The sequence below is a fragment of the Dipodomys merriami genome, unplaced genomic scaffold, assembly GCF_024711535.1.
Source record: "Dipodomys merriami isolate MVZ:Mamm:240054 unplaced genomic scaffold, mDipMer1.0.p SCAF_30, whole genome shotgun sequence".
NCBI classification, from domain to species: domain Eukaryota; kingdom Metazoa; phylum Chordata; class Mammalia; order Rodentia; family Heteromyidae; genus Dipodomys; species Dipodomys merriami.
The window spans coordinates 19,944,409-19,962,751 of record NW_027204493.1 but is presented as its reverse complement, the minus strand read 5'-3'; the positions used below and the strand labels follow the sequence as shown (position 1 = coordinate 19,962,751).

The 18,343-nt window shown below is 41.6% G+C and overlaps 1 protein-coding gene across 4 annotated transcripts in view; it reads right to left on the bottom strand.

Moving 5' to 3' along the window:
• Window positions 1-4,027, bottom strand: part of Kif2a (kinesin family member 2A) — a 65,566-nt gene extending 61,539 nt beyond the window's left edge. For 2 of the 4 annotated variants that reach the window (XM_070041244.1, XM_070041245.1), the window contains exon 1: window positions 3,664-4,027. In XM_070041244.1, the coding sequence (XP_069897345.1) occupies window positions 3,664-3,727 (64 nt within the window). In that variant the 5' untranslated portion in view covers window positions 3,728-4,027. The remainder of the gene's footprint in view (window positions 1-3,663) is intronic. The other 2 variants (XM_070041246.1, XM_070041247.1) reach the window with 1 other exon arrangement.
• Window positions 4,028-18,343: the final 14,316 nt, after the last annotated feature.

The following is an 18,343-nucleotide window of genomic DNA, read 5'->3' as shown; positions in this document are numbered from 1 at the left end:
AAACTAGACTGGCTTTAACAGATCACTCCAATTCAATCAATTCTGGTGATCCTGAACTAAGAAGCCATCAGAGAAGGAGTCCACAGTAGGAAGGGGAATGATCACAGATAGAAGAGTGTCACTGTCTGGTAAGAGTTCATCTGAATGGTTAATTAAAATGTTTAAAAGCCAAAAATTTAATAGTGATTCTCAACTGCGGGTACAGTTGGTGAGAGAAAGCATAGATTAATTCAAGGAATATAGAGCCTGTTAAATATTTTATTCAGATAAAATACTTACTCTGTTTGATGCACAATACAGTAGTCAGACATTTCTCCATTGCATTTTTATACCACACATTCTCCCAGTACAGTGTGAAAATATATTAAGATTTATATACCCAAAATGGACAACTAAGGAACTCAGAAGCCTATGGCTCATCTGGTTTTAATCATCATCAGTGTGGACCAACTGGGATTAATATTACTGAAGGGTCTTGAAAGGCAGGAGTAAGCCTGTTTTGCCTCATCCTTTTGTTTTTGGAATGTGTGTGCCAAGGCTGAGGCTTGAACTCAGGCCCTTATGCTCTTGCTTGGTTTCTTCCCACAAGGCTGGTGTTCCACCAGCTGAACCACACCTCCACTTCAGGCTTTTTGCTGGATATTAAAAAGTCTCACATATTTTACTTCAAAAACCCATCCTTGGGGCACTAGTGACTCATATCTGTAATCCTGGCTACTCAGGAGGCTGAGATCTGAGGCTTAAGGCTCAAAGCCAGCTCACATGAGTCTCTTATCTCCAATAAATCACCAAAAAACAGGAAGTGGCACTGTGGCTCAAGTGGTGGAGCACTAGCCTTGAGCTGAAGAGCTTTAGGACAGTGCCCAGGACCAGAGTTCAAGTCCCATCACCTACCAAAAAAATCAAACAAAAAATAAATAAATAAAACAATCCTCGGATCTCAAGCCTTCTGACTGACTAGGCATGAGCCACTATCATTCAGACTCAAAATATATTTTTATTAATATATGAGTATCAATGATTGGGGGAAAAAGGCATGAAAATCTGAAACAGATGGGCAAAGTTCAGCATTACAATACAAGCAGAAAAACATCAAGTCACCAGTTAACAGCAAGCAGTCTAAAGTGGCCCTTCTTTACCTTTCTCAAAACACTCCATATTGTTCATTTAACTACAAAAGTTTTTTTTTTCTTACAATGACCACTAGTGTTTGTTGTTGTTGTTGTTGTTGTTGTTGTTTTTTTGGGGGGGAAGGGTCTGGTCTGGTCCTGGGGCCTGAACTCTGGGCCTGGGCACCGTCCCTCAGATCTTCAGCTCAAGGTTAGCACTCTACCACTTGAGCCATAGCGCTACTTCTGGCTTTTTTCTTTTTGCTTATGTGGTCCTGGGGAATCGAACCCAGGGCCTCAGGCACTCAAGGCAAGCGCTCTACCACTGAGCCACCTTCCCAGCCCCTGACCACTAGTGTTTTATCCAATACAAATCTGTTACAGAAATGGGAGGAAGCAGAACAGCTTCTTTAAAGGGGGGAAGGGGGCGGGGGAGTCTTCCTAGACATCAATTTCAACTGTGAAAGACTATCATCTAATGCAATTATTCCTTTAAGTTACTACTTTTGCCTTTCAACAACTTCATTTAGAATCTAAGCTACTTAATTCCATATACTTGTAGCATAGTGCACTGGAATGACTACAATTATTTCATATAAGAAACTGCTTCTGAAATGCCGTTTGGGATACATAGCTCTTATATGTTTGGTAATTCTAGGATAGGCTGAAGATACAGGCTGAATGAATATTAGAAGTCTTTATGTTAGAAGTACCAAAATTACTTCAAGTCCAATATATTTAAATAAAAGATACTCGCTCAGCAAAGTTTTAAATATACTTTTTGAACGTCATGTGATTTAAGATTTCAGCTAATATTGAAAATCATAAAGACTTACAAGATTGCAAAGAATTTACATTTTACTGTACCTCAAGTGGTAAAAATCTTTTGTTGGTAAACAGAGAGCCTATGGTCACTTAAAAGTAAAATGGCATTAAAAGGAGTCTTTCAAGACAGTAATCTGAAGAGAAAGCACAAAAGGAACACCAAGTAAAAGAGCATTCTTCTTTTCACTAGTCTTACTGGAAACTTTTTTTTTGGGGGTCCGGTCGTGGGGCCTGAACTCGGCCTGGGCGCTGTCCCTCAGCTCTTCAGCTCAAGGCTAGCGCTCTAACAGTTGAGCCACAGCGCCACTTCCGGTTTTTTTCTTTTTGCTTATGTGGTGCTGAGGAATCGAACCCAGGGCCTCATGCATGCAAGGCAAGCGCTCTACCACTGAGCCACCTTCCCAGCCCCCTTACTGGAAACTTCTGAAGCTGTAGGTGGTATATTTATCTTTTCATATACAAGATACTGCTTCCAGCTGTTACCACGAATTTTCTCAACTACAGCAAAGGAAAAAAAAAGCATTTTATAAAGGAAGGATGTTCTGATATATTATGGATAACAAGGAAATGCGCGTGTCAATCAACTGATATAACTTGGTCAAACTTGGTAGAAACCAAGAGGGTGCGGATGTTAAGACACCTACGTTGTGTTACTAATTAGCCTATAGGAAGAATAAGTCATACATTTTAAAAGCTGGGTCTAGCAGAGACAGGAGACAAGGACACGTTCAACCCCTATGTATTTATGTGTTACACACCTCTAGCTCTTTCAATACGAAGATCGAAAAAAAATGATATAACTGCACCTCTCTCCCTCTATGCATTTTCTCCTTTACACTATAAATGACTTCCATATCCCCAAGCTGGTGATATAAATCATTTCTCCCAAGAGGAACCCACAGAAACATACATAAACCCAAGGTTCTTTAAAAAAAAAAAAAAGCGTTTTCAGCTCGCCTTCCACTTTTCTGTTACCTCCCCAGAATGTGTGAAAATATCAACATCCGGTCGCCGGCCCCCGCCCTCGGGAGGCCCGCGTGGACTCCGTTCATCTCCTTCCCATTCAAGAGTCGTCACCTTGGAGAAGCTCCCCCGACATTTCTTCCCCGGGCTCCCCACCCCTATTCACGCCGCATTCTCCGCATCCTCCACCCCAGGAAGGGATTAGTAAAAAAGAAAAAAAGCAAGCAAGCGTGCTAGGGGGAAACGCAGCTCCAGAGGCCTGACAACCAACCCCACCCGGCGGGGCCTCCGCCGGGCCAGGGCTGCCCTGAGAGCTGCGACCGAGGGTCTCCACGCGCCCCCGGCCCCCACCCCAGAGGAGACCCGACGGGTACAAGGCCGAGGCCGGGCGGCGCGCGCGGCGGGGACCAGCCCTAACGAAGCCCGCTCCCCCCCCCCCCGGGGAGGACGGAGGCCTCGGGAGGAGCGACGGTCCCCCCACGACTCCCCGCCCCGAGCCTCCAGACACCCCGCAAGGTCCGGCCGCGACACCCGGGCTCGGTCCGCGCCCGACCTCCCCCCCCGCGGCCCGGCCCCTCGCACTGCAGCGGCTCCGGGCGGACCCCACGCCGGCCTCGCCAGCACACTCGCCACACACAAAAGCGCCGCGGCGGCCGCCGCCTTCCGCCCCCACGGCCCGCGGAGCAATCAGCGCCTCGGCCGGCGGCTGCGTCCCCGCGGCTCGCAGCCGCACAGGGGCCTGGGCGGGCCGGGCGTCGCGGCTCACCATCACTGCGCTTGATCTCCACGTAAATCCCGATCTGGATCTTGCCGAAGTTGGCCGTTGCCATCACCTCATCTGGAGCGGCGGCTGCGGGCCGAGGGAGGGGGACCGGAGGGCGGAAAAGGCGGGGAGGGGGCGGGGTGGGCGCGGGAGGGGGAGCGGTGGCCCGCGGCCGCGCCGGCCCGGGAGGCAGCGTGAACGCGAGCGGGGCGGCGAGGGAGAAGCAGCCGGGAAGCGGGCGGAGGCCCCGGGACTGGCAAGCGGGCGAGAGGATGAGCACTGCGGGGCGTCGGGGTGAAGCGAGGGCCGGGGCCGTGAGGCGGTGCGGGAGAGAGTGGGAGGGCCCGCGCGCCGCCCGCCCGGGAGCCGACGCTGGGAGAGAGGCGCCGCGCGCCTGCGCAGAACACACGACCGGCGCCTTCCTCTCCGCCCGCCGCCTCCTGGCCTCCTCGGGGCGACCCCGCCCCGGCGTGGAGCGCGCGCGCTCTCTGTCCCCGACGCGGCCGACGCGCGTTTGATTCCGACGCGCGGCCTGGAAGACGCGGGAAACGGCGCGGCGCGCCCTCGTGCTCTTGTCTCCCGTGAATCGACGCGGCATTTTGGAGTGAATCGCGGGGAGGAGCTGCGTGATTTCTGGGCCTTCCGAGGGGACGGATTTAGGGGCCTGCCTTTGATAGTCCGGCCCTCCGTTCCTCCCTCGCCGCCCCCTGCTCCCCGCCGTTTGCCACTTGGTGGAGGTGAAGGGCCCCGGTAAACCGTCCCCAGCCACACCTAGCGCAGGTTCCAACTCATCCGGTGAAATGAGAGGGAATGAGTCGCCATTGAGGTCGGGATGAAGACCCACTTGTCGGGGGACTTATCTCGGGGTTCACCCCCACCCTGACGCACCCCCCCCCCAGGTGGACTTGAGTGTTTCGTTTGTGATCCCTCGGTGCTGGCCCGGTGTCCTGTGTCTTACTTGTCCTGAAAGGCCTGCACCTATGACTCAAGAGCCGAGGTCCTAGACATCAGATTGAACTCGGGATGTGCCTTTTCCTAGGTCACTTGACTGGTCGGACTACATTAACAATGTGGGGACCAAGACTCCCCGTCCTGGCAGGACAGGATGTTTACAGCATCGTGAAAAAACCTCCAGACCCGTGACTTTGTAGTACTGGGGCTTGATTCAGAGGAGATGTATTTCATGACCCGGTTTCCCTAGTCATCGTTAGTCCCCTGTAAGACTGAAAACAGTTCAAAAGTGGGAAACTGGATAGATAGGCCTGATATAGAGACGTGCCTAGAGCGTCTGGAGTTTCTCATTTCAAATGGATCCTTTAAAAAAAAATGGTTAGTTAGGTGAGGGTGGTGGAGATTGACTGTTGAAGGTTTTGCCTCGCTTCGCCTCTGCTCCTCTCTTCTCTCCCTTTCCTCTGTGAGTCTGTAGCATCAGCCTCAGTCTCCAGCTCCGTAACATTCTGCCCCTTTAGGGTCCACAATCAATAATGCCAGACTGTAGCGGAAATCTGGACCTTTGTGCTAGGTGGTGGGATTTAGAATTTCAAGATTAGCATGAGCTAATCTTAGTTGGGAGTCCTTCTGGGGTGCATAAGAGGCCTCATCTAAAAAAAGTCAGACATGATAAATGAATAAATCCTTTTATTTAAAAAAAAAAAATGGTTAGAACACTGTCTCCATCTGTAACTATTGATGATCTACTTGTCCATGAGCAAAGACTCTTAAATCCGTGCTAAAGTAGGCATAATTTCGACGGGAAAAAAACTGGATAGGCAATGTAACGCTTTTTAATTTTGGAAATGATAATTTCTTATACATCAGAAGCTCTTTTTCAAAGTAAAGTTTAAACAATGAGTTTATGGGGGTCATTTTCTAAAGATTGTTTTATCTGAATTCTGAGCTGCGGACGTATAGTAGTGCTCATTTTATTTTTTTTGGGGGGGGGAGGGAGGTCGGGTCGTGGGGCCTGAACTCTGGGCCTGGGCGCTGTCCCTCAGCTCTTCAGCTCAAGGCTAGCACTCTACCTCTTGAGCCACAGTGCCACTTCCGGCTTTTTTCTTTTTGCTTATGTGGTGCTGAGGAATTGAACCCAGGGCCTCATGCATGCAAGGCAAGCGCTCTACCACTGAGCCACATTTCCAGCCCCTAGTGCTCATTTTCTTAAGTTTCTGTGATTAAGAGAAGACATCTAGTTGCTTGCAAATTCTTTAAAGAAAAAAATCAAGATGTACAGCTATTAATTGCTTCATAAAGTATAATGTTAAACTATGATTGCTGACATGCACCTTGCACCCTCTGGATTATACAATTAAGAAGTCTTAACCTTTAATCCATACATAAAGGAATTTTAAAAATATGTACATCATCTGCTCCATAAAAATGTATGAGATACTTATGAAACAAAATGAAAAACATTTCCTGTATAAGACATATACAACAGGCCTAGGTATTTGATATAGCCCAGCACATGTATTTAATAGAGCTTTGTATGAAGAGTATAACCATAAAATGTACAATGTGGCTGTGTTTCCATCAACATCCTGGATCCAAAATTCTAATTCTGATTCAAGTATTAACAAGCAATATAACCCTAACTAGAATACTGTTACCAAGCACCCACACCAAGAACTAATTGCCAAGGCATATAATCCTACTAGGAACTACTGTTGCAGTTAGGATTACATAGCAGACATTCAGATGTATGTTTAATGAAGTTTAACTTCTTAAACTGCTTGGTATCTCAGTTACTTCTTTGACCAACCTGGAATAATAACTTCCATTCCCCAGTCACAAAGTGTTTATGAGGACTAATGAAACAAAGTGAGATAACATGTTGATATTCATAAGCATAGTACAATTTTTAAGTGATCTCATCCTAAAGACAAATAAAACATATAGTACTTACCTCAAATCATTGAGAATTACTGTCCAAGCTACCTGGATATAAACTGGAGACCCTATCTGAAAAACAACTAAAGCAAAAAGGCTGTGTGGGGTGTGGCTAGGCACTGCCTACTAAGTGCAAGGAGCTGAATTTAAGCTTTAGTACTGCCCTCCCCCCACCAAAAAAAAAATTTAAAAACATAAAATGAAAGGAAATTTTTTAAATCCCCTTTTGCCTTTAAAATTCCACTTCCTAGAAATAGCCACTAAATATATATTAATCTGGCAATTCTCAAACTATCAGGCACTAAGATTAATGTAGATTATTGAACAGATTCTAGGCTTTGTCACTAGAGAGAATCATTCAGTAGATCTAATTTGAAGTCTAGGAATACATACTTTTACATACACTTCAGGTCGCTTTGATTCAACTGGTGACATTTTATGTACTTAAAAAACAATTACAGGGGCTGGGAATGTGGCTTTGTGGTAGGTAGAGGGCTTGCCTCGCATGCATGAAGCCCTGGGTTTGATTCCTCAGTACCACATAAACAGAAAAAGCCAGAAGTAACAATGTGGCTCATGTTTAGAGTGCTAGCCTTGAGCAAAAGCAGTTCAGGAACCGTGTCCAGGCCCTGAGTTCAAGCCCCACCTGGCAAAAAAAAAAAAAATTACATTTCACATGGGGTTAGAACTAGGAAGAGAATTATCACCATTATCTGTTATCAGTAGTCCATACCCTACCATATCATCATTCATTCCTTGTGGATTTATGTATCTCTGTATGGCTTGGTTATAGCTTGTCCCCAAATGCTTCATGTGTTAGAAGATTGGTCCTCCGTGTAATGGTATTGAGGTAGTAGACTCTGAGATTAGGCCTAGTTTGGGGACATTGGATTATAAGAGTTCCATGCTCAGGAGGTATATTAATACCCATCTTCAAAAAATAATTTGGGTCTTGTTTCACTAGATTAGTTCTCTTGAGAGAGAGGTCTTATAAAACAGAGCTACCTCACCATGCTTGGCTTCTTCTGTGTTGTTTTCCTTCTACTTTTCTGCCCTGGAGAAGAAGAAGGGGGGAGATTCCTTATCAGAATCCAGCATCAAGCTGCTTGAAATTTCTAGCCACCCAGTTTGTATGTCAAGTTAACCTTTTTCCTTTGTAAAGCAGCCTCAGTTATTTTGGCATGGTAACACAATATACTAAGATAATCGCTAGCTAGGTTATTGGCCTAGACATACTGCTTTGTTTCTCACATACAAACTCTGTCTCAGTATTTTCCCCAGACCTCTGCTGTAAATTCACAATAGCATTTTCTTTAACTCAGAGTTAGCTGTTTCCCTGTCTGCTCTTTTGCACATCACTTCTATGAATCTACACTCTATCCCAGATCCCCATAATCTAATTCCACCCACATTTTTGTCACCTACTCTAATACATTCGGAACAAACAATATGTAATTAAATACTGATTGCATGTTACAGACTTTAAGTAGAGATAGAAGAAAGACAATGAAAACTAGAGTTGCCAGGACATTTTTGGTGTTAAATGCTTTTAATGCTTTTTATAGTTGGGGTTTTTTTTATGAGAAAAGAAGTTCAGTTTTAAAAGGAGTCCTTACTCCTGTGGCTTCAACTGGACATGAAAGATGACTGTAATCTAAATAATCAGAGAGCAGAAAAGAAAGCAAGCAAAGCAAGAAAAACCTGAAGCAGGGCTTTTTCATGTGACCATTCTGATGTGGCCATTTTATATGCCTGCTAGGACTATTTGGTCAAAATGTAATAACCATCATTTCCTTTTAAACTAACATGAGTGTAAGCAGACATCCAATACCTGTAGCCATCCATAATGTTCACTTCAAATATGGTAGATTTCCATTTCTTATTTTAGTTACTTTCATATTACCCAGCCCTTAAATTAGTATATATTATTAAAGCCAGATTTTTTTTTCTCAGAAGTATAGGATATAATGCATGTGGGCTAGTTTACAGAAGGGAGATTGGAGAGACATATTTTATGAGAGATATATACATTGAAACTATTGAGGAAAATCTTTAGATAGCATATGATTACAGCAAATCTTGGTAGCCATGGAGAGATGCTTCCCCTTGATGGGGGCATCAGCAGGAAACTCCCTGGAGAACAGGCATGATGTGAAGTCATGGAACAGCAGTATGATGTGGTAGAAGGAGCACAGGCTTTGAAGTGCACCTGACCTGATTTCCAATACCAGTTTTGCTGCTTGTTATGTGTGTGGCCTTGGGCAACTCACTACATTGTCTGAGTCTCAATTTTCTCATCTATAAAATGGGAATTAAAAACTTGTTAGAATAATAAAGTTTTGGCTTGAAGAAGTTCTTTGGAAAATAGTTGCTATTGTAATTTGGAAAATAATATAGAGTAGAATTTAAATTACCCAGTAGGTTTAATAAAGGAGAGTTTTATATCAGGATGGACAGAAAAGAGACTCATGAGAAATCCAGACATGAAATTATTTAACAGTGAATAGTGGAATAATAGGAATAAAAGAAAGACCTACAAAAGCAACAAAGATCACAAACGAAAACTGAGAAGATGTGAAATATAGAGGATTAAAGGAAGTGGAACATGCAATTCTCTTAAGTTTTAAAATTAAGAAAATGACCATTAGCAGGTTTGAGAATTTTTCTAGGGGCAGAAAAGTAGGAAGTAATCCATATTAGCATCACTACAAAATAATACACGTTGGAAAGCAGGAACCAAGCAACATGGAAGTCAAAAAACAAGAACACAATGTCAGATGGCAAAATTTTATTGGAAACAGTTATGGTTACTAACATAAGTGATAGTAACATGAAATTTTACAATCTCATTTAATTCCTACATGAAGAAATTAATGTGCCTGTAACAAAAGTTTAATAAAGTGTATTTTTACCAAAACCTTCAAGGATTCTATGTAAAACAAAACCCAAGTTCTTTGAAACTATTTCCTTTTGCATTTTATCTTATTTTTATTTTTTATTTTTTTGTCCATTGTGGGACTTGAACTCAGATCCTGGGAACTGTCCCTGGGCTCTTTTGCTCAAGGTTAGTGCTCTACCACTTTCTACTTCCAGTTCTTGAGTGGTTAATTTGAGATAAGAGTCTCATGAGGACTTTTCTGCATAGGCTGGCTTCAAACCGCAGTCTTCAAATCTCAGCCTCCTGAGTAGCTAGGATTACAGGTATGAGCCGCCAGTGTCCAGCTGTATTCTGTCTGTTTGCCAGTACCAAGGATTGAATGTAGACCCAGCTTTTTCCTCATGGTTCTTTTTTTTTTTTTTTTTTTTTTTTGTGGGGCCTGAATTCTGGGCCTGGGCGCTGTCCCTCAGCTCTTCAGCTCAAGGCTAGCGCTCTACCACTTGAGCCACAGCGCCACTTCTGGCTTTTTTTTTTTTTTTTGCTTATGTGGTGCTGGGGAATCGAACCCAGGGCCTCATGCATGCAAGGCAAGCGCTCTACCACTGAGCCACCTTCCCAGCCCTCCTCATGGTTCTTTGACTCCTACTATTTTTGAGGGGCTTAGCCAATGTCATGGGAAAAGGATAATAATTAATGTGAATACTTTTAACTGTAGAAAAGAAAACACAAATAAACCACCAGGTGATTTCCAAGACCCCATGAGGGTTTTGTTTATAATTTTGAACTATATGGCATAATTATCACAGATCAATTTTTATTTAAAAAAACAGGATTTGTATGCTATGTATATTAGTCAAGCTTTTATTGTTTTGACAGATATGTAAGAGAGATACAGAAGGAAAGATTTATTTAGGCTCATAGTTTCTAGGATTTCAGGCCATAATTTCTTGGTCATTTGGCCTTACTGCCGTTCCCAGATTAAAGCAGAACATCAGGGCTGAGAGGACATAATGGAGCAGAGCTTCTCACTTCAAGATGGCCTTGCAGTGGAATGGGAGGAGAGAAGGAAGGAAGAGGTAGAGGGGGAAGAAAGGGAAGAGAAAGGCAAAAGGGTCAGGGACAATAGCTTTCAAAAGCGTATCCCAGTTACCTCTAACCATCCCTTTTCTCCCAATGTTCCTAGTACCTCCCCAAATTGTAACATTAGAGACCTACCCTTCAATGCACAAGCCTGTGGGAAGACATTTCACATTCAAATACTAGTACTATGGTTATTGTTTTTTGTTTTTTGTCGGTCATGGGACTTGAACTCTAGGCCTGGGTGCTGTCCCTCAGTTCTTCAGCTCAAGCCTAGCACTCTACCACTTGAGCTACAGTGTCACTTACAGTTTTCTGGTGGTTTATTGGAAATAAGAGTCTTATGGGCTTTCCTGCCTGGGCTGGCTTTGAACCGTGATCCTCAGATCTAGCCTCCTGAGTAGCATGAGCCACTTGCTCATTAAAACTATGGTTTTAATGTGCCCCTGCAAAATTAACATATCAGAAACTTAATCTCCAATTTTTTTTGGGGGGGGGTCCGGTCGTGGGGCCTGAACTCTGGGCCTGGGCACTGTCCCTCAGCTCTTCAGCTCAAGGCTAGTGCTCTACCACTTGAGCCACAATGACACTTCCGGCTTTTTTCTTTTTGCTTATGTGGTGCTGAGGAATCGAACCCAGGGCCTCAGGCATGCAAGGCAAGCGCTTTACCACTGAGCCACCTCCCCAGCCCCTTAATCTCCAAATTTATATGTTGATGGATCCTTGAAATGTAAGTAGGATTAGATGAGGTCTTGTAGGTTTGGCCTTAGCGATGAAATTAGAAGAGAAACTGTACACTCTTACATACTTCCTTGCCATGAAATATCCTCATACAAGAAGGCCCTCACCAGATGCCAATCTCCTGCTCTCAGACTTCTCAGCCTCCAGAAATATCAAAATAAATTCTAATCTTTACAAATCACTTATCAGTTATTCTGTTATAGAAGCAGAAAGTTGTAGGAAGATGAAACAGAAGCATGTCCACTGCTGAGACTGTATTTAAATGTCTGGAATTAAAAGAAATTTTTTAAAAAGGATTTAGTAGGCATAGCTAGAGAAATTTGTACAAATTCCTTCATGTATACATATTGAGGAATTGTCATTAATTTGTGGATGGTAATGAAATTGTGGTTCTGTTTCTTTAAAGCTGAATGTGTTGAAGATACAAAAAGACCCAGCAACAATAACAACAAACAGCAAAACCTTCAAACACTGGATACCTTTATTGGAGCAAAAAAGATGCATAGTGGAGTGACTCTTCTTGAATCCTTAACAAAGGTAGAACTTTTAGTTTTGACAAATTGGGTCAAATAAGAGTGTTATAAGTCATGGATAGTGAGAAATTTAAAAATCGCAAGTATTTTATATATGTAGCAGATGCTGCTAATGAGCATCCTTACTTGCTTTAATGTGATTGAATGAGTACTTCTGGTCAATGGAATATTATTAGAGTTGATGTGGTACATTCATAGTTATTTTTGTTATTTTCATTCCTCATCTGTGTGCTGAGGGATAAGACTTCAAGAAAAGGGTGGATCCAAAAGGTGGATTGAGTCTGGATTCCTGAGTGACTATATAGAGGTATGCTTCCACCATACTGCCTCTCTCTCCTCATTAGACTATAATGCACGATAAGATTGAGTAAGAATCAAAATTTTACTGGTAACATCTTACATTTTACTAACATCTTTCAAGTAGTTTCAAAAGCTGATCTACTGTGACTAACATACAAATTGCTATCAAAACTTTAGAATTTTGGCAGTACTGGAGTTTGAACTCAGGACTTCACATTTGCTAGGAAGGTGTCTACCAAGTGAGCCACTTCTCCCCCTCTTTTTTTTTTTTTTTTTTGGTAGGGCTTGAACTCTGGGCTTGGGTGCTATCCCTGTGCTCTTCAGCTCAAAGTGAGTGCTCTACCACTTGAGCCAAAGTGCCACTTCCAGTTTTCTAGTGGTTTATTGGAGATAAGAGTCTCGCAGAGGTTCCTGCCTGGGCTGGCTTTGAACCATGATCCCCAGATCTCAGCCTCCTGAGTACTAGGATTACAGGCCTGAGCCACCAGCACCCGGCCTCTCTTTTTATTTTTTTTTAACCTTAGTTAATTTTCCTATGAAAGCCTTCTAATATCCATGATTAAATTTCAGATTTTTGAAAGATAATTGAAACTGGTCATTTTACTTTAACCAAGAGAAATCTCACTGGTCATGTTGCCTAAGGAAAAGACACCAACATGGAGATTCGTTTATAGGAAATTCACTGAAAAGTGGCTTTGGAATAAAAAAAGTAAAAATCAGTAGGACTATATACAAGCAGTTCAACTGTGGTACAGTGACAACAAAGGCCAGTGCCAGTTTCACAGGCAGCTTTAGAGCTAGGATTGTCTTTCAAAGTTGTCTCAAGTTTAGATGCAGAACAATTGTACTCTGGCACATGTGCCAGTTTATGTACAAGGGTACTCACAGAGAGAGGAATGGAGAAATTCCCAAAGAAGAACTCAGCTATGAGCTCTCAGTAGGCCATACTCCTAAACTAGAAAAACAAGTGCCTTGGTCTTAAAAGGTGGATCTGGCCAATGCAGTGCATATCCATTTCAGGAATACTTCTGGTTTGTAAGTGGTAATATACTTTATGACTTATGAAAGAAGTATATTATTTATTATTCATGATAGAAGAATCTACTGAGGCCAAGGAATAAGTAAAGTCTATATTACATGCCAAGGAACTTGAAAAAATAATTAATATAAGGACACCAGAAGATAGTAGATGGAAGAAACAGAAGAATCTTCTCTGAGATTCTGAAGCCACCTGTTACAACTTTGTAACCCAGGGTTACCCTCAGTTATTTTCTGATTGCCCATTTGATGATAGTAATCAAGTGGTACTGAAAACCAGTAAGAGGCCTATATAATCAAAATGAGGTTTGTTGATTATTTTTAATACATTTTGAAGAAGATAATCTTTTCCTTAATGTCTTTACTACTTGCTGCAGAATAATATACTAAGAGGATTTAAACAATTATCCAAGTCAATTGCCAGTGGCTCACACTTGTAATCCTAGCTGCTCAGGAGGCTGACATCTAAGGATCACAGTTAGAAGCCAGGTAGGGCAGGAATGTCCAAGAAATTCTAATCTCCAATTAACCAACAAAAGGTAGAAGAGGTGCTGTGTGGCTCAAGTAGTAGATTGCTAACCATGAGCAAAAAACTCAAGATAGGCCCAGGCCCTGAGTTCAAGCCCAGGACCAACACACACACACACACACACACACACACACACACACACACACACACCAGGACCAGCACACACACACACAGACACACACACAGACACACACACACACACACACACACACACACACACACACACACGTTGTCCAAATACAAACTCCATGTGGAATTCAATTTTTAATGTTTTACAATTGTACTCTGTTCACTTCTCTGAGTAAACAGAAGCTTAATTGAGGGTACATTGCTGCAAGGGTGAGAAAAGAAGTTCAATGATGGATTATTTACCTTTTCCTCTTGAAGTTATTAACATATCAAAAACTACAAACATAACTCCGTAACTCCTGTATTTTACCACATCTTAGTAGCAACTAATAACTAATACACAAGGATAAATGTTTTGTTTATAGTCAGTCCAATGATTTCTTTAACTTCTAAATATGTTGGAATTATTTTGCTTATTTTTAGGTGATTGGTTTAAATGATGCTGACCTATAATACCACAGTTGCCTTTTTAATTCACATAATGTCATTTATGTAACCTTTACTAATAAACAATGAGAAAAGACTTGCTGTGGAGAGGAAAGACCCCTGAGTATTCATAGCTTAAAGAAAAAAAAATTCCTGGGCCAATTCCACGGGTGATCTAGTTCATGTTTTTGCTGGAATACTGACTTCAAAGGAAACTTCTTGAAACCTCACAAATACTGACCTCTTTCAGAAGCTGGTAATATGAAGCAAAACAAAGTTTCCAACAACTCAGCTGCAATGAATTGTATTTGAGAACAGACAGTTCCTGTTAGAAGTAACTGTACGCTATAGTGTTACCCAGCAAGCTGTCCTGGATCACCACACTTGAGAATTTCAGGTTCACCTCTTCTAAATTTCCTAGTCTACTGGAAAAAATATCATTCTTTTCAATCATCATCTCATCAGAATAGAAATCATAGGTCCTGTCTGTGAAATAAAGCATCTTAATACTTAAGAGACTTACACTTAGAGACTTAGAGGTGTGTGTGTGTGTGTGTGTGTGTGTGTGTGTGTGTGTGTGTGTGTGTGTGTGTGTGTGTGTGTGTACCTGTTAATGATTATATTAACAGAAGATTTAGTATTTAATAAAAATATATGTTGCATCTTATTACTGTTATTGGGTAATACAAAATGTGTAACACTCAGTGAATCTGCTGCCAAAGAATTATTTTGAAGCAGTTTTGAAACTGAGGGCCTTAGTAAGTGAATATCTGCAAAATTCTCCTTACAGTGTTATTCACTTCATTCATTCATCAAATATCCATTTAATGCTCGCTATAGGCCAGGCATTACTGAAAGAATATGGGGAAGTGTTTTTTTTTTTGTTTTCGTTTTTTTGGTCAGTCGTGGGGCTTGACCTCTGGGCCTGGACGCTGTCCCTCAGCTCTTCAGCTCAAGACAAAGCACTCTACCAAGTGAGCCACAGCGCCACTTCCAACTGAAAGAATATGGAATGCAACCGTACATAAAATAATCAACTCTGTCCTCAGGACCTTAAATCCTACTAGAAGAGACAGGAAGTAAATAAAAAGCAAATAGTAGTTATTTACTCTATGGGGAGAAAACAAAGGATGAAACAGAATGAAGAAAAGTAAAGAGTGTTGATGGGACAGACCTCCTACAGTACTCCATAGGTAATGAAAGTAAGGATCCTGGAAAAGAGGGTTAAACATAAAAATCAGAGGATGTGAAGGAGCATAGTTCTCTATCTGAACAAAGAGATCTACAGCCTGATTCTACAGCTACAAGGAAAGAAAGAGTTGGCTGGCTGGTTTGAGGAATAACAGAAACAGTAGAGGTATCATTGAGCTACAATGCAGGCTTAGTGGTAGCCATGCCACCTCTAAGGAAGAATGGAGTTAATTGGTTCTTCAGAGTTGAGTTAGGACATGTGGTCAGGCTGTTACACTGCACATTAATATGTTAATATACAACATAAACATATGGCCTTAAGCAAGGTAGTTCTGTGCTGTAGGATGTCTACTGACTTTTCTCTCAGATATGGGAGAGTCATCTAAGTGACCATCCCTAAAACACCTCCATTTCTAAGTACATCTGTGTGTAGGATGGCTACTCTACATTTATCATCCATATTCCTGCTATCCACAAGAAGAGAAAGAAGGAATAGATGTTATCATGGTAGTTGGGGGATTTTTCATGTCTTTTCACAATGACAGAATTTATTGAATAGCATTAAATCTACAGGCTATGTTAATTTTGTCTACATTAATTTGTCAAGAACTACTTGTTTCACCTGATAACCATGAGCAAATAAGCTCTTTTATTCTAAAGTTAATTACTAATATTAACTCCTGGTTCACACATTACAACTCACACAATAATATGTAGGTTACAGAGGGTGTAAGAAAGAATTAAAGTATCTATAGAACTTAAAGGAGTCTTGCTGAAGATAAAGAGCAGACAGTTGATATAGATGCAAAGAGAATCACTTCAAATGATAAGCTATTATTATGATCTTGTCATAGAGTTCAAGTTCAGAGCTAGTGCAAGGTACAGTGATGATTTAAGGCATTGAGCTGATTCGAAGCTTATTGGGTCCAAGAGGCAAGTGGAGTGGGATTGTGCTGAGCAGAAGCCCAGAGGACAAAGTTGAAAGTTTCTTGTTCTCTGTTGATCTGTAATATATCTAACAGTCTGATGATAAGTTGGCGGGTGCTACCATACCCCAGTGTTGGGTACCCAGGTGAGGAAGCTATATCATTCATTGGTCTGAGATAGTCATGGATCTAGCTTTTCTTACACGATTTTGAAATGCCTATGTATCTATTTGCTCCTGATTCAGCCTAATAAGTTCAAAGGTAATAATCTTTCATTTGCTCAAATGAGTTGTTTATCAATCTGCTTCATGCTTTGTGCACCATAGTGGTGGTTGTTACTTTCACAAACAAGATGTAGCATCATCCTGCCTCAATATTTGCATTCAAGATGGAGCAAACTGCTGTTTTATAAAATAGATTCACTCAGGGGAAGGCATAACCTGAATGATAATCAATATGGAGAACTTTGGAACAGGACACAACTTATCTCCACAATGGTTATCCTGGTACTTGTGTGCACTACTTCTGTTCCTAGTCTGTTGTAAGAATTTAACCACATGGCCATACCATTCAAGAAAAGGTAGGCCATGTAGACTTTATTCTTGGAGGCCTGGGATTAGCAAACAAACAAAAAGATATTGAAGGAAAGCTATCAGCTCCACTACATTATAGTCCCCATTTGAACAGAGAAGAGAATATGAAAGATTTCGTGCTTCAGGAAAACAGGACAGTAAGAGGCAGCAAATAAACAATAATTTCTCAAATGGTTCATAGGAAAGAATTTGGGGGATGAGGGTAGAAGAAATTTTACAGAAGAGTTGAGTCTGATATTTGAGATAAAGATCACATTCATCTATTGTGATAGTTGGAGATGAAGATCACATTCACTTATTGAACACTGATCTTGATGGGGTAAAAACATTCAAGTTGGACCCGATGTGGTGGCTCAAGCAGGTAATTCCAGTTATTTGGGAACATGGAGATAGGAAAATTGAAGTTCAAGATCAGTCCAAATCAAAAGAACAAAACTGAAAAATAACTGAAGCAAAAAGGACTAGGGAACATAACTTAAGAGGTAGAATATTTGCCTAGCAAACAAGAGGCTCTGAGTTCTGGAGCCCAATAGTTTAAAAAAGGTATCATTCTTCCATCTTTGTCTATAACTATGCTCTGTCAGCATCCCCTTACTAGGCAGATTCTACAGTTTAGTCAACTCTTTCAGTGATTGAAAAAGCCAGAATTTGTTTAAGACTCTAATTACATTTATACTTCTCTATTTTCTGAGTTTTGTTTCATGGTCCAAGCACTTTCAAAGTTACTCTTTTGCTCTTCCTTACCTCCCATTTTTGGTTCATCAGGTTAAAGGTCACTTAAAAGAACAGGCTGGGATTATCTTTTGTATCTGGTGTCCCTCTAGACTCTGTCTAGTTCTGCCTTCTAAAGATGACTCTGTCAAAGTGATGGCCTCTGCCTTACAGATTGTGAGATTTTTCTCTGGGTACTTCTTAATGGCACCTGTTTCCCTCTGGTGTTCAGAGGGAACACCATCGAAACACTTACAACATTTTCTCTGGAAGATTATCATCTTCCTTAGACGGCTGTTTCCTGGAAAGCCTTATAGCTTCTGTTTTGTCTGTCCTCCAGCCTTCTTTAATATTCTGTTTTCTGCACTAGGAACTAGTACACATTTACATTTACATTCTACTGGCCAGTTTGTTTAAAGGGAATAGGAAATAATGGGTTAAGATACAGAGACCTTGATTAGTTCCTTCAAATTCAGCTATCAGGTTCCTCTGTGGAAAGCAGTGAATGAAAAGGAAAATGAGAGCCTCAGTGTTATTCTAATAGAAGTTCTCCACTATGGAAACAGCAGGTATAAGAAAAAAATATTCCTGACTAACATTCTGTATGTTGCTATTTAAATGTCTTACAGATAAGTTGAACTTACATTTTATTGTAACAGACTCAATTTTTACTTTTACATTTCTACTTTTTTTCTACTTTTCCTACATTTCTAATTTTTACATTT